At 40.1% G+C, this 25,781-nt stretch overlaps 1 protein-coding gene across 29 annotated transcripts in view; it reads right to left on the bottom strand.

Annotated features, from left to right (window-relative positions):
* Window positions 1-24,696, bottom strand: part of tcf7l2 (transcription factor 7 like 2) — a 190,168-nt gene extending 165,472 nt beyond the window's left edge. For all 29 annotated transcript variants that reach the window (XR_011882734.1, XM_072239540.1, XM_072239546.1 and 26 more), the window contains exons 1-3: window positions 24,169-24,696; window positions 23,820-23,889; window positions 23,468-23,592 (exon numbers count right to left, since the gene is read on the bottom strand). Coding sequence is in view for 28 of the 29 variants with exons in the window: in XM_072239540.1 (XP_072095641.1) it covers window positions 23,468-23,592; window positions 23,820-23,889; window positions 24,169-24,357 (384 nt within the window). In the remaining variant the exon portion in view is untranslated. The remainder of the gene's footprint in view (window positions 1-23,467; window positions 23,593-23,819; window positions 23,890-24,168) is intronic.
* Window positions 24,697-25,781: the final 1,085 nt, after the last annotated feature.

The following is a 25,781-nucleotide window of genomic DNA, read 5'->3' as shown; positions in this document are numbered from 1 at the left end:
TAATGAAACACAAACTGGATTTCTTTTATTGATTACAAGTCATTATTGCTGCTGAACAACCTCTCCAGCTCTGACAAACCAATAGGTGTGAGACATCAGTCCTTCCATTTCATAATTTTAAAAATCCACACTCCCCCTCCCCCTTTTTTTGGGGTCGCTGTTTTGGACACTTTTGATTGAGACGGCTTACCGTTGCGGCCTGCAGATCTCTTGCGTTGCAGCACTGGATTGAACTGAATATGCCTGGATACTTCCGTTGTCTTTATGATTTGGTATCTTGTGTTCTCTGCCTTTCTTTTGCTGTTTGTACAATTTGGGATTTTTTTTGCACATGGGGGGGTTGATGTTTTTCTTTGTTTCGTGGCTGTCTGTGAGGAAGATGAATCTCAGGGTTGTATATTGCATACATACTTTGATAATAAATGTACTTTGAATCTTTGAAAGTAATTTATGATGCTAGAATAATCCCTGTACACATCTGCATTTTCCTAAGCAATTAAAGTCAACTAAATAGACACCCATTTATTTAATGCCTGCAAGAACTGTCAGTGGTAACTGGCTGTTTGATGACTTCATTTCTACTAGACTTCACCTCCCTAAATGAGGTGGGGTTGGGACTGTCGGGCAATGCATCTTCAACAGCCTGTTAAATCTTCACGGATGCCATTCCTGAAGGTCAGTGATGAGCAAACGCTGGGTCATTAATTTGAAAGCTAAATCTTGAAATACCAAGTGCTGCACTCAAAAGGTCAATAAAAAGGCTATGTACAGGGATAATCCAATGTCTTGCATTATCTATCTGTTAACTCAAATTACTGATTAGAATGGATTTTAAAATTTATTTATTTATTGGGATACAGTGCAGAATAGGCCCTTGCGGCCCTTTGAGCCATGCCCCCCCCCCCCAGCAATCCCCCGATTTAACCCTAGCCTGATCACAGGACAATCTACAATAGCTAATGAACATACCAACTGGTACGTCTTTGGGAGGAAACTGGAGCACCCAGAGGAAACCCACACAGTCACTGGGAGAATGTACAAACTCCCGACAGGCAGTAGCAGGAATTAAACCTGGGTCACCAGTATTGTAAAGAGTTGTGGTAAATGCTACACTGCCACGCCACCCACACTTCAAAATTGAACACTTCAAAAACTGCTATTGAATTAAAATGGCCCAAATTGCATTTAGCATCTTATTTTGGAAAAAAAAGCATTAGAATTCAGGAATTTTAGGTTGCAAAATTCTCAAGTAAACTAGATTGAGATGATGCATTCCTGGAAACACTGAGTTGGACATAAATTGTCAGAATGTAAATCTAGCCTGCAGAAAGAGTGGCATTCCTCACAGAGGCCACTCTCAGCCAAATTCATTGAACAGGCTTTCAAACAGAACCAGCAGTATCTCCAGCAGCACTGAGCACTCTCTGTTAAACAAACTCGCATTGCCTAGTATGCGCTTCTAGTGACTAGATGGCAAATACCTCTCGGTTTGAATGCATGCCAGGTAAATCACCATTACTAAGGTTCAATTCCTCTCTCTGATGCTATGATAAGAACAGGCAACTGGCAGAAGAGCAAGAGCACCATTAACTCTTTCACTACTCCTTAGCTAAAGTAGAAAAATAATAAAACAAAACTAGATTATGCTTCTAAGATTCATAGAAGTGGCTTTTATAAATACACAAAATGAATTTCGTAACTAAATTGGTCTGGAACAAATATAACTACCAATTTGGTTTTAAAATATTTTATGGAGGGTTTAGTTCCTTTTTCCCCCCAGACCACACAAAAAAAAAAGCTTTTGTCAAAAATTTCCTTCAACAAATCACTTCCCATCAGCTCCCTGTTATTACTTGAAATAAACCTCTGTACCCTGCAGCAACACAGCTTGGACAAAAGTCAAAATCATGCTTAACAATGAAGAAGGACGCAAATTAAATTTTGTAACTATCTTTGCATAAGAGCATCAACAACACTACACTGCCGGACACACTCCTGGGGTTTAATCTAGCCCTGCAAATTCCAATGGGATCGCATACACAACCACTAAGCTACGGAGCACCAGTTGCCAACAGCCTCTGTAAACAATTAGGGAAAAGGTTCACAATTTACGAGGCCTCAGGTCCCCAGCAACAATTCATAAATCATAATAAATCATAATCTAGTCCAGATTGCCCCTGCTGTCCTGCCAACAGCTCTGAAGTAAATAAGATCTTCCTGAGCCAGCCTGAAACAGAACAGGGATATCGGGAATGAACTGGGACACAACATTAACTTGAGCACGGGACTGGAAAAGCAAATAAGCAAATATAAATGAAATCAGCCGTTACTATTTGCCTAAATAAAACTGCTCCCCCACCACAGAGCCTGAGTAAGGGCTGAAAATGATGGAATTGCAGCCATACACAATGCCAATTCAATATTTCTCTTAAAAATCACGTGCAGAAACTTTGAAACAAACTAACAAAGCACATGCTTCAAATAGCAAATGGAAAAATTACCACAAACAAAGGAGTATTTGTCTTTGCAGTGATTTCCTAAAAGTCTTACATTAACAGGAATGGACTTAAGTCCAACCCGACATATTCTGGTTAAAGGCATTTTGTTCAATAAAAGGAATGATGAAATTCTGGAACACGTCTCGTATCCTCGGTGGTGTTACCTTTTTAACAATGTTTCTGGTTACCTCACTTTATTACTATGCTCTCACTAATTTTAAATTAGGTTTCTAAGAGAAGCTAAATATAAAATTTGTTTCTGCAAGTTTTCTTTATTCCTTTTTTTAAAATTGAGATACAGTGTGGAACAAGCCCTTCCAAACTTTTGAGTTGCTCTGCCCAGCAACACCCACCTCGCCGATTTAATCCTCGCCTTAAATCACAGGACAATTTACAATGACCAATTAGCCCAACAACCAGTACGTCTTTGGATGGTGGGAGGAAACCGGAGCACCTAGAGGAAATCTACATGGTTATGGGGAGTACGTACAGGTAGCAGCTGGACTTGAACCCAGGTCGCTGTACTGTAAAGCATTTGTGCTAACCACTATGCTACCATGCCACCCATCTACAAGAGAAAGTCATCCAATGGACTTTAAACTTCAAACAAAAAAAAATAAAGAGAATGACTACATTTTTTTAAAATTTCGTGACATGATGGCAGCTCACATCTCACTGCAACCCATCGGGAATGTTGCCCATCGCTATTGACAACATAAACACCGTCACAAGGATTTCAGGATTGTACACAAAGCAGAGATTCATTAAGAAACATTAAAGAGGCAAGCTAATGCGCAAGGTACACGTATGTGTGTACACACACACAGACACACACACACACACATTAATGCTTCCTGTAAACATTCCAGTACTACAGAGACAGCACAAATGCTCAGCCCGTTGGAATGCAATTTCTCTTCAGAAATTTGTTTTTGGTTGCTGAAGATATTCAAGCCTACATCAATTTTTAACCAAAGTAGAATCAAAACAAAATGAAACCTAGAAAGCACACTCCCCCTCACAAAAATTCTGTAAAGTCTTAAAACACAGTAAGAAAATTTCAAACACAACAAATCGTAGAGGCTTAAAATCTAGAAATGACATGTCTAGAAAACACAAGCAGAACCTTTTCACAAGCAGTCAGAGCACCTACACTCAAATTTTCCCCAGCACCCACAGTTCAGTTGGAAGTAGTTCAAGGACATTAATTATCAAAAACTAAAAACATAACTCAGTATGTCAAATGAATGGAGTATAACTATACCTCATGTACAGTTACAGATTATTCAGCTCAACACTTCCACCGGGGGAAAGAAAATCTATTCAACAGAAGTGTCATCATCAACAAATAATTTAAAAGATTTTAACTTCAAAAGGATGACTGAACTTCATTCCGTTACTAAAGCACTAGACAGGTAAATACTAAAATCCAAAAGGTACACTAAGTTTAGAGAATAAAACGAAACATGATATCAGGGTAACTCAGTAGAAATATCCTGAATTGACATGGCCTCACTTTATCGATGCACTGACCTCATTATCATGTGGTGACAGTTTAAGTTTGAACTAATCACATCGCATCTTTAAGAAACCGCTGAGTGAAAGCAGCCGATCTAATTAAATTGTAGTAACAAAGCACAACAACGGAAGGCAATGGCAGAAACCAGCAAGTTTTGTGTAGTCATAATTTATATTAAAAAAAAGAGGAACCTCGTGAATAAGGTCCAAAATGTGCAATCAGGATCAACAGACTACACTTTACACTTGAAACCACAAACCAAGCTAACCATAGACAGTTCATACAAATTCTAACACTCACATTTAAAGCCATGTATGCTGAGGCAGAGGACAATAATGAGTTAAGCAATTTGAAATCAGAAACCTGCACACTTTATATTTGTGGTTTCAAACTGTGAACCAATTCTCCTTTTACTAAAACCACTTGTGTTCTGAATTTGCATACTGGATTGATCTCCTTCAGAGCACGTGTATAAATGGGTGCAGGTCTATCCATCACCCACCACACCCCACCCCCCACCCCTAGCCAAAAATTAAAAAAATTAGTGACTCTGAATATCTTGCCTGTCTCAGGAAGGATTGGGATTGCTGAATTAAAACTATATCCTCTTTATATTTCTTTCCAAGGGCCTTGACGGCTGGCAGGAAAAATGTAATGAGCAACTCTAGCAATTGTTGGAGAGAGAGGAACTACTAAGAACTTTTCTATTTATAGATTGCTGAGAGGCAGAAACATATATTACTACACAATATGTTACCATATTAACCTTGTATGGGAATAAAAAAGCATAAACAGATTAATACTTTTTTTAAAAAGCATGCAAATTTGGTACCCCAACCACCTCCACTTATTTTATGTAAAACAAAAAGCAACTACACCATTGACACCAGATGAAACGTCCTCTTCATTCACGGAAATATAACTTTTAAAATTACATCTGTTTTTCACAGATTGCTAATCTGCTTTAACCACCTATGTTTGATTTCCAAAATATTGTTTTTTCTTTAAAAAAAAGAGTGGGAGGAGCAATTATTCAAACACTCAATGGTTATTGGAAAATAGGCTCACTCATTCTTCCCAAGGTACCTCTTCTAGCTGTGTTTACACTGTACTGCTTCGACAGTATTAGTTAGTGCATCTTTTTGCCATTTGAGCTTCCCAAACCCATTTGTACTAGCAGCTGTAATAGTGCACCTCTCTGCTGCTGTCCCAGCAAGAAACAGCCAACATCTGCTTCAGCGCATCCAATCACTCTTAACACATCCATCCCTCTTTGACTGATGTGCACCGACACTCGTATATCACCTGCAAATTGGCCCAAATGAATTAACCAGTGCTCTGCTTAACATTACGAGATTTAAATGGATTTTCTCTCTACAGGTCTCCTCAATAATTGCATTTATCCATCTTGTTGAAATACAGTTTACACTTGCTAACATCATTCCAATTCAAGCTACATTTTCTGCTCCAGTGGCAGGAACACAGGAGATTTGTCATCATATCATAACGGGTAATTCAAACAACAATTAGTTCTATGACTGCCCGTATGTCAACATCTGCTCCAGTAAGCGCAGCATCAGTTCCCCCACACAGCTCGCCAAGATGAATTGTGCTTACCGGTCTTCAATTTGGATAGAGGATTAACAAGTCAATGCTCCTAAAGCACAGGGGTCATTACACATTTCTCTTGAAAAAGTGTGCTGCTAAAGGAGATTTTAAAAAAATAAATGGAGAAAGTAATATCTACTTAACTAAACTGCTAAATTACACTAAACCACATTACAAAAAAAAAAATAACAATTCTGAATTTTATTCAGTAAGTTAGCTGCAATACTTATCTTTTACCAGTTGTAATCATGGGAACTTTCTAAATATTTCCACTCCCCCAAAAAAATACAAAATTCTAATAACTTTGAGACCCGAAGAAGGGTCTCAGCCCAAAATGTTGACCGTTTGCTCTTCTCCGTAGATACTGCCTGACTTGCTGAGTTCCTCCAGCATTTTGCGTGTGTTGCTCTGGATTTCCAGCATCTGCAGGTTTTTGCATTTTTCTAATAACTTTGAAGCAGCTTTCCTTTGCCCTCTTAAATATCTTTGGGGCGGCATGGTGGTTAGCACAACGCTTCACAGTCCAGGTGAGCCAGGTTCACTTCCTGCCCCTGTCTGTGAGGGGCTTGCACATTCTATGCACTATGACTGTGACTATTCTCCCCGTGAGCAAGTGTGTCTCCCCTGGGCACCCCAGTTTCCTCCCACAGTCCTGTCGGCAGGTTAACTGGTGACTGTAAATGATTAGGCTGGCACTGAACTGGGGGATTGCAGGGTGGTATGGCTCGAAGGGCTGGAAGGGCCTACTCTGCAGTGTACCTCAATCAATAAAATAATACAAATAAATCCTAAAAAAAACAAGACAGCAAATAAAAGGAAAGAGTTGCAACTGTTCGAAATATTGCATAACAAAGCTTTTCAGTCTCATGCAAATACTTCACTTGGAAACCATTTATAGGATTGTTTTGATGACATTCAAGGCAGTAAACAGCGCGGACTCCCATTTTTAAAGCACCAACCCCAGTGTTTCATGCACTGAGTTCCTAAGTAAACAAGAATACAAATGATGAAACCCAGTGCTGGGCCAGACAATGTAACACAGAACCGAAGTGGTAATGAGGGCTGCTAGACAGCTGAAGTCTCGTGCAGAATTGCTAGGAGATGAGTTCTTCTGTATTTAAAAAAAACAGAATGGAACAATGTACCTCCTAGGCAACAGCACCAATTCAGCTGTGTAAACAACTCCTCTCACTACCCTCACCAACCGTTCCCCCAACCCCCCACCTGTCTAAAACAATCCTCATTATCTGCAGACCTCCAGAAACTCCTCAGCCCCATTACACGTATTTCTGCAAGATACGATACCATGTCAGTTGGGCATGGGATACGATTTCAATCACTTTGTTTTCACGTTTTCTGCCTTTAACATCTGAAATATTTACCAAGATTCAGAGGGGAGCTAATTAAAACAGCACACAATCTTTTGACAAATAGACCAACAGTACGAGCATTCAAAGTTCATCCGACAGACAGGAAAAATCTCCAGCTAGTATTTGCCTCTGGTGCTCAAAGGAGAGAGCTTACTTTTGGTCTCCAACTTGTTAACCCAATGCAGGTGGAGAAGATGGAGTCCTTCCCAACACCCCTCACCTGACAAGCTCGTCGAGTCAGTCAAGACATACGAAGGAGGAAGCCAACACAACCCTTCAAGAGTTATTTTGCTGCAGCAAGAGGAGCTGAAAGCATCTGCACGAGTTTACGTGTTTACACCTTCTCCAAACATTCACTTGGATAATGGAGTCACTTTGAGCAGTGTAAAGACAGTAATGGTGTGGGGGTGGGGGCACTGCTGGCAACCTCCAACAACCCAAACCGAACAAGGAAAATCACCAAAGACTTAGAAAAGGCCGAGAGATGGACAACAACAGAGGAGCTTGTTTAAAACTCCCTGCAGTTCTACAGTATGTAGGAGACTTAAATTTTGGATAGGCAAGAACTTAGCAGTTGGGCTATACATGCATAACAGTTAATATCACTTGAAATTACACTATAGCATTAAAACTATAGGATCACAAGCTCTATTCCATCTCTGTGCCACCTTAGCTGACCAGCCAACCCAATTTCTTGCAGGCTGCTGTGGCCCAAGACTTTCCTGGGAGGTGAGAAATGGACAAAGGTTTCAAAAGTTAAAGTGAGAGCTACTTCTCTTAGTTTTCTCTGCAAGTGTCCGCTGTAGATACCTGGACTGTACAAAGCCGTTAAGTTTTGTATTCTCACTGCATGGCAGAGACAATGATGCAAACATTTCTAAAGTGAGCACAGACCTGACTAGAACCCCAGATCAACTTGAAAATGCAGGAGTTACAGTACCAAACTCACTCCATCCCTCCTACAATATTTATCATCCTTTATTTTCCTGTGTAAATCACAACAAAAATAAAAAAAAGGAAATATTTGTATGTTAGGGCATTTCAAAATGTTTTATTTGATAATATCTAAATTGTAATGATGATTGTCATGTGCTGTTAAATCACAAACAGCAGTGAAACCCTGGCCCTGCTAATCATTGAGGTACTGTGTAACAGAAGAATGCCAGCTAACAGGCAAGATCATCCTGCTTTGCTTCAGGAGTTGGGTTCTTCAGCATCCCCACCTGATCGCCCAGGTTCGATCTCCATTTGGCCACAAGCTGTGGTTCAGTACATTTGACAACGTAAATCTCTTCAATGCAAACCCATTACACTCAGCATTAATCTGAGAGTTTAGCTGGCAGATCCAAGAATAGCTAGTAACAAATTTAATCAACCAAATATGAAATAGGACCAATACATTCATTCGAATTATCTACCATGTTATTTATAAATAGTACAGAGCAAAAGTACAGAGATTCAGGGTATGAGGGATATGGGGAGAAGACGGGAATGGGGCTGAAGGGGAAAATGGGTCAACCATGATGAAATAGTGGAACAAACTCTTTGGGCCGAGTGGCCTAATTTTCTCCTATAGTTCATGGTCTACCAATTATCCTATAGAGAAAATGATTTGTTTTCTTTAAGTAATTAATTTCCACAATTAAATTTAACAAAATCTAATCGCAAAAAAGTTAAAAATGTATTTAGGACATTAAAGGAGATCTTCATGAGAAATGTGTGCTACACAACCATTTTAAATGATTATTCTAAATTTTACCTCAGATTTCCCAGGTATGGGATTAGCAGCAGACAATTGATAGAGGAAACAGCATCAACACATTCTACAAAGGTTCCTTTTTGAAAATTGTACAACTGAAGTAAGTAAAATTCAGTTTACCTCTGTTCTGATCAAGGCATCTTCTAAAGCCCAAGTTTCCATCTACTGCAGTCTACTAGTAATTTATGCACTTTCTGAATGTTCCTAAACTGCTGCAATCTGTCTTGGGTTATGTTTGGTCCTGTTAGCTGGCGTACAGGAGAATGCCTTATATCTTTAATGCTCACTGGCCTTCATATTGACTGTGAAGTTATTCCCGCACGGGCATTGACAACAACAAGGTTATCAGTTTAGCTCATTTGCTGACATTCTCACCACAATCATTGGATTGGAAGTTCACTCTCCGATCCAGATATTAACAAGAATCGCAGTACCGAAGTGAATTCATGGGATCAATCAATTGAAGTAGACAACATGAAATTTAAGAACGAGGTGGGATTTTACTCCACTGCCATCCCACACCCACCCCCAGGGAAAAAAAAGCGGTCACTCCTTAGAATTCTAATATTGGGATCTTGCTGTGTAAAATGGATGTCAGACCTGTCTACATGACAACAGACAGGCATATCAAAAGTAATTCATCATGGAAGCATTTTGAACAGACATTTCATGCACCTTCACATTCCACTGATTAGTCAGCTTAAATTTTGCAGGCAGCACATGTCAGAAAGAAACATTAGGACAGTGTTAATTAAAACTGCAAAAACATCATTTCATATATATTGTTTTTGTGAATCTCCATATTCCCATTAGAAAGTCTTGACAGCTGTTAAACTAAGAGTTTGCAATAAGACACATGTACATTTTGAATTTTAACATCTACACATTGACTCAACGCATGTCTACATTTTCCCCCAAACTTTTGATGCTGGTCTGGACAGGGGCAAAGGCTGTTAAAGATATCACATTATCAGTAAAGAGAAGGGAGCAGTGAAGGTGTAAGAACTTCAGGTCATCAAACTGACAGTAACCATGGTCCTGTACTGAGCCACTTTTGTCAAGAGTAATTACATGAGAAAAGGCGAATCAGCCCAAGGCTCACTCCGCAGCCCGGAATTCCGATAAACCCAAATTCATTCCTGTGACATGTCCAAAGGTGTTATACAAATGCAAGTTGGTGTCAAAGAGAGTGTTATATATTGGACAATATTGTCAGGATACAGATATTTAAACCTGTTATTAAATAAAGGCCAGAAGTGAAAGAATGCCTGCCCTGCCCAACTGCACCATCTAGTCCGTCACATTATATTACAATCAATTTCCTGGCCTGGCCTTATATACAAAAAAAACTACATTCCACATGGTAACAATCAAGTTACAAACCATCAGAGCGACTTCATTTTAGAAATTATGCCTATACATTTGATAAAGGTGGTGTATTTTTGAACATTACACACTGAACACTTCATCAGTACACAAAGATAATCCATCAGTCTAATACAGGGTCTGAACAGCAAAATACAGCTTCGAATATCGTTACACCTCAAAAATTCACTAAGCAGGGCTTGAAAACTTGAGTATATATTAGTTTTGGCATAATTAACCCACATATTAGATTGTTTCAAACTCCCTTTCCAACTTTAGTTGCTAAAGCATTAGTGTTTTTTTTAAAAAGGGGGAAAAATGGCCTATTTACTATATGAATATGCAATTGAAATTCCATCTACTTCGGTATGTGTTTGGTTTTGAAATCAGAGGCTTCTATGAAACAATAAAGCAGAAGGCATGAGAAGGTTAAATCCAGTTTGCACAGATATAATCTCACAATTAGCAAACTGAACAGTGCCAATTCCAAAAACTACTTGCAAATGACCATAATTATTTAAAATGACTGAAAATACTCAAGTCCTCTTTCAGCTCAAATACTTAAAATGTCAGTTAATGGTATACCATATGGGTAGGAATGGGTTAATTTAGCTGGAAATTAAGTGACCAGTTATTCAATACAAATGATTTATAGTTAGCCTTTAACCCACTCTTCCTTTCAGTGAAGTTCAAAGATTATACTTCTCTATATGTGCAAAACAAAAGCAAGTTTATACTGTACATGCAGATAAGAGAAAATGTACAGACACATATTGCATTGGACTCTCGTTAACAGCAACTATGCTCTTAAAAAGCTTTGGCTTTTTAAACTCAATGATAAGACCCTGTTCATGTATAACACATTAACCCCTGCTTAATCTCACCATGTGCAATCAGTGTCCAAACTCCTTGTTGGCCAGCAAAACAAACAAATCTTTAATAGAGTGAAACCACTGCCCCTCTATTGAGGAGTAATCTTGTCACACTGACAATAGCAAGATTCCAAGCCTTCTTAAAATATGCATACTGAAAGACAACAGAAACTAAAATCAATTACTAAATACGTACCAACACTTCCTAATTTTAATAGCACAGTTCATTTAGATTAAACCAATGGGTATTAGCAAAAAGTAAAGATAGACTAGAAACTTTCTCACATCTAAAGTTTAAAAAAAGGTTAACTGACAAGCCAACACTCAAATGAAATAAACATTTAGAATAAAAGCATGAAAAAGATCTGGTATTATCAGCACAAGCCTGTAAAAGTTTTCACACCAAACAATAAAAATTTTGTCAATCCAAAGTATACATTAAGGAAAACACTTCATCCAAGGAACTGCTGAATTGCAAGCACGTCATTTCTGCATGTAACAAGCATCAATTAACATTAGAAGGCAATGGTGAATCAAGACAAGAATTATACAATTGCATACAATGCAACATTTACAATATACCAAAAAACATTGCTACTTCCTATAGCTGGGCCACGTAGGAAAACTCCCAACGATCCCATTGCTTGAGAATGAGACAGTAAAACCAATGCTGAACCAAATTTAAGGTGTTTTAAAAACCACACATTCAGCATTGCCCCATTCCAAACAGCTAATCATAATGTCATATTCATCCCTGCACCACAGACATGATCTTTTAAAAAAATATAAACCACATATCCAAAACTTCTTGTGAGAGCTGTGGTCTGCAGCAAGAGCTCCAATTTAGGAAAGGAAAATGGGCAATTGATTCAAAAGTATGAACAATCTCATGAAGGCATCTTAACCGGTCACAGATGACTGTAGTCAATTTTAATAAAAAGGGCACTGCAGAACAGAAAACAAGTTTGAAATCAATAAAGAATTCACTAAACTACTCAAAAAAAACTGTGAGTGCAAATTAAACATTTCTGTCCTACACAATAGCAAGAAACCAAGCAAGTGAGAAAGCCTAGTATCGTGGGACAAGGGACAGGAAATGGAGTAAGAAATGACTATGTGCTGAACGTCTGCAAATTGGCAATGGCTTTCTTCACCCCCAAAATAATTATTTGTGCTAATAATATCTTTTGTGCCTCACCAACTCCAGAATCTAAAAGGCCACACACCTTGACATTCACTGCAGTTTACAACCTGCAGGTAACTATTGTGCGAAAAAAAATCTAGGGTATTTATTAATACAATGGAAGGAAGTCACTGTGGACAATTAACATTAACTGTGACTGCCACAGTACAAACAAGGCCTCCAAATGAACTATTTTCCCCTTCAAATTCCTGTATAGTAATTGAATCCTTGGCTGTTTTCTTAAGGATTGGAGGTTTTTAAGAACAACATCCATTTGTTCTGAAAAACAAGATGGGGCCAAATTTAGGAGAATGGAGAAGAACCACACACATGGATTGCTCAAGACTATAATGAAGCCCAAACCCAAACCCCCTTTCAAAAAAACACCTTTGGGCCCTCCATTCCTTTTCTTTGGCAAGACTACTCCAATTATCCTAACATTAACAGCAATTCCAAGTGCTACTCAAACACCTTTTGTTCCCTGCAATGCTTTTTGCCAGCCTGAAATTCCTGCCCTGGAGAATGCTAAGAAGCTATTTATCGTCAGCCATCCCCATCCACCACACCCCCCCCCCCCCTCGCCTCACTCTGGAGTACAAAATTAGCAAATGTAGCTTTCTCTGTCTAGTTTATTCATTTCCCAGTGGTCTAATTGAAATTTTAAGGGTAACATGTCCAGGCTTTCCCTTCTCAAAGCACCAGTACAGCCCGAGGCAATCCCTGTGGAGGCCGGACGACACCACCAACCCCTCCCCCTTCTGCCAAGAATCAGATAGTCACGAAACCAGAACCAGCCCCTTCCCCCACCCCCACCAACAGGGCCTCTTTAGCCTCAGCAGCAATCCAGGTGTCCATTGAACAGTTTGCACTCAGGTTTAATTTGGAAATTCCAAGCATTTTCTTCATCATAGTGTTTCATTACCATCCTATTTTTGTAAATCCTCTACTTTTCCCCACTCCTATAATCACTGAAATGACAACAAATTAACGACATTGCTTTATTTTACAGCCAAGCCAAGCAATTTGTTTTTTTCCCCTCTGAGCTTATTTTATGGCTCTTTTCCGGCAGTTTAAACCCAGCAGGCCACAGCCATATGAAGACCAGGTTGCTACAGAATTTATTGATAAACATTAATTGCTACAGCTCATGACCTGCAACCCAATCATCTTGCCTTCCCCTTGAACGGTTCTAAATCTGAGCCAGCATTCTCTGCACATGCATATCAACATGGGCACTGGCGTTAAATCATTGCAATTCCTTCAGAATCTGCCAATCTACCTCAACTATCTGTTTGCTGGCTTGACCCTTTGCATCGTCGCACTGCGCTGCCATCATCTCCTCTTTCTTCCTCCATAAAAGTTAACAAATCTTTAAGTCATCATTGTTCCAAGCTCCAAAAACACTGTTCCCAAAAGCTCTTTGTCAAACATAGTCCTCTCTGCTTTTTAAGGCCAACGAATTCTATCCTCGACTGTATTTTCACCTCTTGAAAGGAATGTTTCAACTTTTACCCCCTCCTGCCTAATATCTGCTCTTCCCCCGGTCCTTCCTACAAGACAGAAGGAACAGCAGAAAATTGCAATTGCATGTTGTAAATTATCAACATAACATTTAATTGAAATTAATCACGTGCTCTACAGCCTTACTATCTAAAACATTTATGGGAAGGTTCCAGGACCCTAGCTAGGGTGGAATCAAGTTAAGCAACAATCCCAATCAACCTGGTTTAGGAAAGAGCCAGAGCAGGATTCGTACATCAAGTTACTGTTGTATTACCAGGGGAGTTGCATTTCAGATGTACACAGAATACCCTTTATGGGAGGGGGAAAAATGTTTTTGCTAGTGTATTATTTCACTCTACAGAGCTTCCATGATATTCTTGACTGAACAAAACTCTTATCTTGGAGCAAGTCATCAAATGGGTGTGACCTTCAGACTTGACGTTGGCCTCAAACTTCACTGACAATTCATCAGAACCAGAATTATCACTAACGTGTTGTGAAATGTTTGCAGATTCTCTCATGTTGTGAAATTTGTTTGCCCGTTAACAATATGGACCCGGTTAGCATAGTCATACTTTATTGATCCCGGGGGAAATTGGTTAATGACACTAATACAGCTTGGAGCGTGTGGGAGTTCAAAGTTCAGTGCCAGGGTCTTCTGCAAGGAGTTTGTACATTTTCACTGAGACCACGTGGGGTTCCTTCAGCTGCTCTAGTTTCTTCCCACAGTCCAAAGAGACTCCAGTTGGTAGGTTAACTGGACATGGCAAATTGTCCTATGATTAGGCTAGGACTAAATCAATGGGTTGCTCGGGCAGCAAGGCTCGAAGGTCCAGAAGGGACCCGTTCCACGGCGTATCTCCACGTAAGTAAATAAAATGTTTGCACAATCTAGCACTTCAACTCCCTACAAAATTCATACAATTGCCTTCTGAAAATATTTTTCTATAACTGATCATTCTGATGTCCAAAACAGAGAAATTGAAACAAAAACACAAATTCTCTTGAATAAGTGCATCCACTGAACGAATGGCTTCATTACAGCTTTTCACTTGAACGTCTTGTCTCCCTCAGAGCCTGAGGGTGAACTTGGCAGTTTTGCCCAGAGCCATAATAGAGTTTACCACATACTCTCAAAGCATCAATGTAAAAATTTCCCACACTGCAATTGCACTGGACAGGCAGTTTTAAGTGAATTTTTTCTTTCCCCACTTTGCACTTTTTCAAACCAACCTAAAGAGCAAAATTTCAGAAGTTTTATGATAAAGTATTATTTTTGACAGAGGCTATTACCTCTTTTGTGTTCGGCAATCTTTATCAAGTTACGCTGAAGCACACACAAAAAAATACAAATGAGAAGTGAGGCTATATTTCACTAGGAGTGTGAGGAGATTCAGTATGTCAGCAAAATACACTGAAAGTCTACAGATATAGCATGGAGAGCATTCTAACTGGTATTGGCCTCTGGAGTAACCAGGACATCCTCAAGGAGCGAATCCTCAAAAAGCCGGCATCCATCATTAAGGACCTCCATCACCCAGTCATGCTTTGTTCTCATTGCTACCATCAGGACAGAGGTACAGGAGCCTGAAGGCACACACTGAATGATTGGGGAATGGCTTCTTCCCCTCTGCTATCCAATTTCTGACTGGACATTGAACCAATGAATACCATCTCACTACTTTTTAAAAATTTTTATTTTTGCACTATTTACTTAACATATGTATACAAACGCACAAAAATACATGCATGCTTTTTTAAATATATATACACATTATACATACACACATACTTACTACAATTCACTTTTTCTATTATTATGTATTGCCTTATACTGCTGCTGCAAAGACAAATTTCACAATATATACCTGACTGAACCTCATTCTGATTTCTAATTTTGTTAGTACATTAGCCGAATTATAAAGTGAGCTGATTTGCTCCAAGGTGCAACAATAAGACAAAACAAAAGGAGACAGAGAACAGTAACAAAAATATAAGTGAGGGGAGATCAGACCCATTGTTGTGAAAGGGACAGGGGAGGTGAACAGTCAGCACACTATAAACCAAATCATCTGCCAAACCAAAAGCTGAATTTTACCTCGCATTTCAGATTCTGGGAAATGCAGACTGTACTACCAGTGAAGTCAAGCTGCATCAGAAAATAAACAAGCCCCCTGATAATTGAAAAGTCCATTGAGCAATAACAGATTCAAAGTACATTATAAAAGTATGTGTGCAGTATACAACCCTGAGATTCATCTTCCCACAGACAGCCAGGAAACAAAGAAACAAGAGAAAAAGAAAACAGGAGGCCAGTTTTAAACATGTTAAGTTGATCAATCCCAGCCACTGGACCATTAGAGCCCCAGAACTTCTTGAACATGAAAAGTAACTCTGACACTGATGTACACCCCAGATGCAATCCCCACAAAAACAGGATTACACCTTCTCCATCCACGGTCCCAGTCAGAATGTCTTCATTCACTGAATACAGTACCATTCATTGGTAAGACGAGCAAGAACAAGTGTGCAGACTTCCACTCCAGGTTTGTGGGCTCTGAGGTAGCTAATGAGGCCAACTTGGGAACCACAAACACTTCCACAGATGGGATAGGTGATGGTTGACCAGCTGAGGATGAGTGGGAAATTTATGATGTAGCCAGCTCCTTCCTGGGCTTCTGTCTGCTCCCAATGTCTGGCTTCATGGCTCCCAAATGCTCCTTTTCCTCGCTGAACAGTCAGCAGGCCAGAGCCTACACGGATATTGCCTTTCTTCAAGCAGATCTTGTGCATGTCCTTGAATCTTTTCCTCTGTCTGCCTACGAATCTCATGATGAACACAGAATAGAGTATTCGTCATGGCCTGCCCAACAGAGCTGGCCAAGTGTAATCAAGGTATCAGTACCATACAGATATGTTGGTCTGTAAGAAAGCAAAGACGCTGGCCTGCTTATTCTTTAAGGATTCTGCAGGGACAACATTGGTAGTGATTTTGCCAATGCTTCGAGATTTCTGCTGACGGCCGTCGGCCAGGTCTCTCACAAGCATGAAAATGGGGGAAAAAAAAGAGCAATAGGGGTTATCAAAGCAGAAGCTCAACTTCATGATGAGATTTTCCACCTGCAGGAAATCAGAAAGTAGATAACTGGCGGATTTAGCAGAGGAGCCAAGTTCAATGCCTGAACTAAACATGCCAGCATTTTCCTCAAGAAGTGTATACAAATAGAGTCCAAACTGGAGGCACACAATTGTCTGCTAAAGCTAGGCCTGGAAACCAAGGCAACAGTCATATTTTGTCCTTTAGTTCTCATCTGTCAAATTCTCCCATTTCAGTTGTTTGCCTGGGGCTTTGGAATGGCTGGTTTTAGTGCTGTTGTCTCATTAGCGGGCAAGTCATAAATCAGAACAAGATCTGCTTGTATCAGCACTCTTGGGAGCACAAATTGAGACAGGCTCCATGGCACGCACCCATGTGGCACACACAAACAGATGCCTATGCACCCTGGGCCACATCGGGACCCGTGTATCCAGGAAGCAGCAGCTAGCAACAGCATCACAGTATAGTTCAACCATGCAGTTACATAAACATTTATACAATATACTTTTCAAGTAATACAGACCATAGCCTTAAGGGGATTAAAAAGGGGGAAAAAGTTTAAGTTGATTATAGGTTTTTTTTTTGCCTCTCGAAGTCCAACCCTACGTCCCCATCGTGAGAGATCGTGGAAATGGGCTAGGCCAGCCAACAGAGCTCTGGTGAAGCTGTATAGCTGCAATGGATCACAGAAACATTGATGAACTCCAACCATACCATCAACTTCGGATAATGGAGACAGGACGTCATCAACGGCCAAGATGAAGGGCCCCAAGAAGAATAGGTTTTTCAATATTTCCTCTAGAAATCAGCACCAGAGGAAGAGGTAGAATACAAAATCAACATATAAAAGGGACTCAGATAGTAGGATTTAGGCCATGCACATGCAGAGTGGATTAGTTTGGACTGGCAGCATTGTTGGCACAGACATCATGGTCCAAGGTAATTGTTCCTGTAATGGCCTACGTTCTAATATAAACACCCACAGATCAATATGCACCTAATCTATTGAACTGCATCATACAACTCATTTTCACTCAGCACTCCACCATAGCGTTGGACCCATGAAGTAACTTGCATTGATGTAGCAGTTTCCAAGCAAAGCTCCTTACTTTTCAATTAAGACACAAAATGCTGGAGGAACTCAGCAAGCCAGCCAGCACCTATGAAGGGAAGTGAAGAGCCCGCATTTCAGGCTAAGGCCCTTTATCAAATCTCCAGCATCTGCAGTGTTTCACATCTCTTACTTTTCCAAGTTACGGTGTAATACTGATTGCCAATAGCTGAGATGCAGCATACAACTCCCTTAACAAACAATAGTTATTTTCTTCCTCCCCACAGCCTGCTGCACTGCTGGGAGCAAACAGAAGAGAAACAAATGCCCAACTTACTGCGCAGCGCCGGAGACTGCCCACCAGAATCAGCAGCTCACGTAACAAACTGCAGAACAAGTTCATTAACTCATCTGTGTGCACTAAATTCCACACAGGACTCAGCCCGGCCAAGTTTAAATCTCAGTCAAAGGAACTGACTTTTACCCTTGCAAAATGAGCTTCCTTCCCCTCCAACCCATTCCCCACCTATAAACAAACATCAGTACTACCCACCATCGCTCTACCACTGCCAATTAGAGTGACTGATTAGAGGTGCCTCCGTCATCAATACTTCAGCTGACTGAGTAGGGGTGGGGACTTTGCTGGAAGAAGGCAGGCCAAGAGCCAATTCATCCACAGCTTTCCTTTACAAATTACACCATCCACCTAGAACAGTTATTATTTCTCTGTTGATGCAAGTGCTATTTCTAAATTAACCAGCCATTTCTAGCTGGCTGACCTGTTTCAGAGTGGTTGGCATCGCCAGTCATCTTAATAAAGTTTTAAAGTGTGAATTCAATGGCGTGAAACAGAGAAAGGGACATTAGTGACAGTGAAGTCTGCACCAGAAAAGGGGAAAACACACTGTGCTTCCTTTTCAATTAAACAATTGGCCTGTGCACCTCCTACCCCAAACCCATCTAATACCACAGGGCATGCGCTGAAGGTGAAACGGGATAGGCTCAAAAGGGATGTGACCTTTTTTTTTAAAAAACTCAAGAGTGGTTACAATGAATGACCAATTAACCTGCCAACCGGTACGTTTTCAGACTGTGGGAGGAAACCAGAGTACCTGGAGGAAACCCACAGGGAGAACACATCAACTCCTTACAGGCAGTGGCAGGAATTGAACCTGGGCCACCTGTAACTTAAAACGCTGTGCTAACCACCATGCTACCGTGCCACCCTTTTAAGAGCCGTTTTTAGACAGGCCCATGACTACGAGGAAGATGGGAGGCCGATGGACAGTATGTAGGTGGGAGCCTGGCCTGCTGAGTTCCTCCAGCATTTTGTGTGCGCTGCTTGGATTTCCAGCATCTGCAGATTTTCTCGTTTGTAGATAGGAGGGATTTTGGGTTTCATTTAAATGTACATTTTAGCTAGTCTGACACAACATTGTGGGCCAAAGGGCCTGTTGCTGGGCTGTACTGTTCTACGTAACCCCAACTGAACACAAAAGCAAAAAGAAACCCTTGTGCTCAAATTCAATTTGTAAATATTTACTGCGTGAAGTTTTCCATTTGTTGAGAAACCTCACCACAATCTACATCTGCAATTCATTGATTTAAATTTACCACATGTTGAGATGGGAGCGGTCTCAATTCCATTTGAATCACTGCACAAATATGCAAGTGATTTATTGTTTTTTTAAAAAATCGCGCTGGTTTAGATGCACTGCCCTACTTGTGCAAATTACTCCTGGTCTGGCAGGCCGTGAACAATCTGGACAGACTAATTAGGCTTTGTAAACGTAGCCTGCTCTGCTAATGCTTTCACAATCCAAAACCAAAATGCCAAGACATTTGCTAAAACTGCTCAACTACTAATGCATTAGACACATAGAAAGGGTCTGATGTGGTGTTAAAGAACCCATTCAGTGTCATAAACCCCCTGGAGATAGCAATTAGGGACAATTAACATGTGTAACCGTAGTACTAGATGGAAGACACTTACAAAATCTCACACACACCTGGGAGCAAGGCATTAACCAACTCTTTACCACAAACAATTAAAACCCTATGTAAACGCACTTAATCCAGATTACAATTCTGCATGTTTTCAGAGGGTTAACTCTGCAAAATGAAAACAGCCAATGACAAATAAACATTACTGTGAGGAATAATGAATCCTGACTAATCCTCACACACTTCTAATTCCCCAGTTTTCTTTGGCATTAAACCCCACTCCCCCAGATCCTCCTTGGGTCACAGGGTACAAGGCCAGTGTGACATCAGGTAATTCAACATTCATATATGACACATGCCGTAAATAATCCCGACTGATTTATGACTTGGTTGCAATTGCCGGCCTAGGATTTGGGGGTGGCAAATTTCTTCCTGACGGCTCATCAAGGTGCAACTTTGGCCACACAGTAGCTGCAAAGTCAGACCGGGAACTTCTGACTCACTAATTCACCTTTAAACAGAAAGCAAACAGCATTTCTCCTACAATCTCCAGCCCTTGAAAGTTCCACTGCCACACATCTCTATATCGTAGAGTTAAATGTAGCTCTCAGAAACTGAAGAACCAGCCGTTAGGAAAAAAAACTTTTATAGGACAGCTGGAACATCTCCTCCAACTTTAGTCATGTTCTCACAAATCTCTGCAGCTGTCATTCCCAAGCACGTCATGCTGAACACGAGTTCCCAGCCAGTTTTGCAGTATTTCTATTCATTTCTTTGAGCCACAACCACCATTTTCTTTCAATTATGAGAGCAAGATACAGATGTACAAATTCAAAACAATAAGACAGTGTTTCGATATACACCCGACATAACAATTACAGTTGCCTGTATCAGGAGTGTTTGCAGACTGGCATCACCCACACTTTTAAAATAGCTTCCATTAAAATAGGGGTTCTATTTTGAAAGCAGAATTTACAGAATATCTTCACTGTACAAATAATGACTGGTAGAGGTAAAGTGCAAGAGTTCCTTGTATAATTAAAGTACTTTCTTGTCAAGATACAGTGATCGAAAAAATGAAAATGCATTTGTGCAGCACTTCTACAATTTAACCTTCAAGGCAAAATATTTCTGCACCTGATCAAAAAAAAATCGCTCAATTCAACTTGACTGTGCTGTAATTCAAAAGATATAGCACATCACAGACCAGCTATTTCCAATTTCTGCAAGTTTATTTTGAAACATTTGTGGTCATTGTGTGAAAACTGCTATCATAATATACTTTTAAGTAACCTTTTGTGAAGCATGCAGAATTGGCACCATTGACAAATGCATTTAAAAGGTCAGCCACAAACAGAGCAAAACAATAAAGGTTGGTATTTGATTTAACTTGCAAACACCAGTACAAGTCATGAAAAGCCCTAAGAAATAGTGGCTGACTGAACCCTAGCTGAAAGATTATTTTTTAAAAATACATCAACTGCTGATATAATACATACAGCACACTAATCTTATTTACTAAAAAAAAAGACCAACAACACCTGGTCAATTCAATATGATGAGCATTCTATTGCTCCAGGTAAAACAGGAACTGTGCAATGATAATTCTGCATTGTAATAAAGTTTATATTGTAAAATAGCCGTGTAATTTCCAGGAATGGATGTTATTAGCTTGCCTTTCATTTTGAGTCCACAGTCCCGTGGTGGAACTGTGTATGTAATCTTAATTGAAAATTAGCACAAAACACACTAGGACAACACCTGAATTACAAAACTAAACGCACTATAATCATTTCTCATCTGACTGCAGCCATTACTTCCACCCCCCCCCCCCCAAAGAATGTGCTGGAAATTCAGGAACTAATGTTTTTAATTTATTACTATTTGTTGACCTATAGCAGAGTAATTCAAACTAATGCATTACTCAAAAGAAACTGGACACAGAATACCCTGCAATTTAAGTACAAACGGATATTTCAAAGGTCTATAGTACTCCTGTACTTGATCGACGTTAGTCTACCAAATGGCAAAAAAAAACTCCCTTCTGCATGTGCTCTGAAAACATTCGACTTTGGTACACAATGCCTGACGGGTTGATGGACCCTAATATTTTTTCTAAGCAATGAATTCTTAAACCAAAACTACACAAGCTCTAAAGTCTTTCTAAAACCGGCCAAACATTTTTTTTATTTCTTAAGCTTCCTTGCTCTGCTAAAATTCTGCCGTAATCTCTTCAAATCTTAAATAGTTATTTTCAACTCAAAGTCGTTAAACTTTAAGAACTGTATTTGAAACGAGAGCGAAATTATCATTTCAGTTAAAAATCTCAGTTTATAGGAACTAGAATCGGTTCTGTTGGCCACTCAGCAAGGAAAAACTATAAGACTCAAATTGCATGGGAAACTGCATCTTGCCAAAAAAAATTGATCCGTAGCTCAGCAAAGTTGAGACCCTTCTAGCAAAAGTCCAAAAATTTATTAATAAGGCAGTTCAAATTAAGTCTGACTCGAGTCATTTTGAAAGTTGCCATTGTGGTGTCAGTATAAAATGAGTCAACAGAAAGAGCACAGATTTCTCCACTGTAGCCAACGTAACCCAGACGTTCATAGAATAGCAGATTCAAAATCACTCTCTGTAAACATCTTCACCCCTTTCTTGAATCCAACACGTGGAATTAATCTGAGACGTCAGATTTGGAAAGGCGGGGGGGGGGGAGGAATGGGAGGAGAGAAAGAAGGGGCCTAAATTGTAAATAAAAATGCCCTGTATCTATGCAACGACGATTTCGACTCGAGTCCAGGAGGGCAGTTTCACTATTCAGTGCCTGTTGTCAGAAAGTATCGAAGTTTCCCCCTAGTTTATTTCACGTGACTCTGCTGGTATTTCAGGGGAGCTGACAGTTCCGAGAGATCGCAGAGGTGAACAGGGACGAGACATAAAGCCCATCCAGTCTAGCAAATTAGCCCCAATCGCAAAAGAGTAACATCCCGCTGAGCCTCCCATTGTATCGCAGGATGACCTGTAAATTTCCAGCACAGCTAAGGTTTGACAAAAAGGTCCGACTCCCCTAATCGGAATGCCACGAAAACAAAAGCAAACCGCCGCAACGGAGTCTCCTGCACTGGGGGGGGAAATCCGAAATCGCTTTCTACAAATTACTGTAATGACTGTTCACAAAAGCTGCCGTTTTCAAAAACACGCCCCCCCCCAATCAGTCAGCTTTCAGAAATAAAAACACAGGATATTCCTGTGTGTGAAGAGAAAGGCACACACATACAAAATGTGGTGACAGGAAAAATAAGACCCTGAAACAATCGAGCTTGAAAGTGGCAACTGTCAGAGGAAAATCTGAACAACATCCACTTGTTGAACCAAGACTGAGGGGGGGGAGGGGGGGCTTATTTTGCACCCAAAAATTCCTGCACTCAAATACCCAGCACGGGCTTTTAAAAGTCACCAGAGCATCAAAAATAAGTTTGCAGCTGTTGTTTTGGGGCGGGGAGGGTTCCTTATTTTTACAGTAAATGTCTTTACCTAAAATATGAGGAGAAACGTGGCAAACGGGGTGGAGAAAACAACACTGCTCATTAAACGGGAAAATAGTGTGAATTTCTTAAATATTATCCTGGAACACAAAACTTTTAAAACTTTTTTTTTGTTAAAGAAGCTCCTTTATTTGAAATAAATGCACAACCTACCGTCCTTGCGCTGGGAGATAAAGATCCATTGGGGAGGTAAGGACTTGCCAGGTCGGGAATCATAATGAACGGGTAGCCGGGATATGGTGGGCCTTTGAACAGACTTCCTCCATCTTGCCTCTTTGCTACTCGGTCAAGAAACATGGCGGGGAATAAGAAGGCGAGAGAGAGTGACAAACAAAGTTAGGGATCAAAACTTTTTCTTACTTCTTTTTAAAAAACAAGATCATTTCCCCAAAAAAGTAGCCGCTCTCGCTTTAGCAAGAAAAAAATAGTCGAAAGAAATTTAGCAAGGCAAACAAAAAATAAGTAAAATCATTTTCCTTTTTTTCCTCCTTCACAAACAACTCACCTTCTTCTAAACTCTCCCTGGACTTGTCCCGAAAAGTTTCTGAATGCCGAGGCGGCGGCCGCCTTTCCGCCTGAAAGGAACATGGTGGATGGGTCAGGGAGGGAGAAACAAGAATTGCGATTATTTAGCAGAGATCATCAGGTTGTAAGAATGTATTTATTTTAAAAACGGGTGAAATAAAACATATAAATATGCAATCTCACGTCTGCTAAGTATGAGATGGAGATTTTTTTGTGTGGGTGTTGCAACTAATAATGACCCCCACACACACACACACACACATACAGAAACACACTTTCTCTTCCCTCACATATTTTAAAAATACATAAACAAGAGGTTTGCTCCTTACCTCGGAGTCTGATGAACTGTTTTGGTTGGTCTCTGATTCGTTTACTAATGAAGACTTGACGTCTGCTAAATCCCTTTCTGCAGAAGCGTTTTCCGAGATCTTTTCTTCCTGCTCCCCTTCATCTTTAAAAGAGATCATTTCATCATTGGCCCCTAGATCGTCGCCGCCACCGCTGTTCAGCTGCGGCATCTTTAATTTTGTTTTTTTTTAAATGCCCCCTTTTCCCCCCTTTTTTTATAAAGTGATCGACTTGCTGCAACTCGTCCGGAGAGAGGGGAAAGGAGTGGGGAAAGGAGGAGGGGGTTGTTAGTCCGTCGCAAGTATGATTTCTTTTTCTCTCTCTCTCTCTCTCTTTCTTCTTCTTCTTCTCCTCCTTCTTCTTGCCCCCCTCGCTGTCTGGGAGTAAGTAAATAAATTGCAGGAGCGGTAATTGTTAGTGAATGCACGCCGAGGAGCTAGCTCTCCTGCTCGGAGTGAAGTTGTTGCAGACTCGGCGGCGGCTGCTCCACTTCAAAGGCTCGCCGCTGTTTGATTGACACTTTGATTGACAGGAAAAGCTCCACAGACTGTCCCGCTTGCAAACTAATGAGATGCACAAGAGGGCAATGCGTATCGAGTAATGAGGAGGGACTTCCATGACGTCTGCATAAATAAATTAAAAGGGAACACAGAGAGGGAGAGGGGCTGGCTGAGGTTTTTTTAGTGATAATCAAAAGCCCTTGAACTTGATTTCCTCAAATTTTTTATGTATTTTTTTCTTTGCTCTGCTCTGTTTTGATCATCTTAACTTTTGCTCCAGTTTTTCCATCAACCCGTCAAGGGTGCCTAGATTTTTTTTATCGCAACATGCTGCCTTACCTTACAAGCAATCGATCTTTTTATATACATATGGTGAATCAAGCGGTTGTTTTTAAACTAGCCCATCTTCTTATGTGTGTTAAATCCCTGACGTGACCAGATCCATTTCAAAACCGTTTGAAATCCGCAATAATAATTAATATGTCATTGAACCGAAATGCGTTGTATTTGTAAATATCGCGGAGTTTTTAAGTGTGCAACAACCTCTTTGACACGAAGTGTTGTCATCTATTACCGTTACTACCGCGTAGCTGGCAAAACCACGTAAATAGTGCTTTAAACATTTTCGCGAATATGCGTCTCTGTAATAACAGCAATTTTAACAATATTCCAGACGAAGCGATAAGGATTTTTTTAACGGAAACTTTGGACCGTGCCGTATTTCGAGTTTAACAGAGCCGTATAGATATAATCTTAAATATTAACTGAAATATTCAAGTTCACTTGCACTAAGGAAGGTCCGATAATATCGCAATAACACTCTCAGCAGCTTAATATAAGAGATTATTTCAAATTTTGAAGCGTTTTGCATTTTGCACAGTTACTGTAAACCGCCTCAAAAATGATTAAAACAACATATTATCCGGGAGTTCGCACACAGTTGGCTAATTTATTTGGAAACAGATTAATACAAAATACCTCATATTCAGTACATTCTGCACATTGCATACCCACTATTTTTACACAATTTTTGTTTCAAATATTTATGCGATGGTCAATTATTTATTTTCTACCCTTTTATTAGACCAGCTTAT

The sequence above is a fragment of the Mobula birostris genome, chromosome 21, assembly GCF_030028105.1.
Source record: "Mobula birostris isolate sMobBir1 chromosome 21, sMobBir1.hap1, whole genome shotgun sequence".
Lineage (NCBI taxonomy): Eukaryota > Metazoa > Chordata > Chondrichthyes > Myliobatiformes > Myliobatidae > Mobula > Mobula birostris.
Note: the sequence above shows the minus strand (reverse complement) of the source record. Positions and strands in the feature narration are given on the sequence as shown.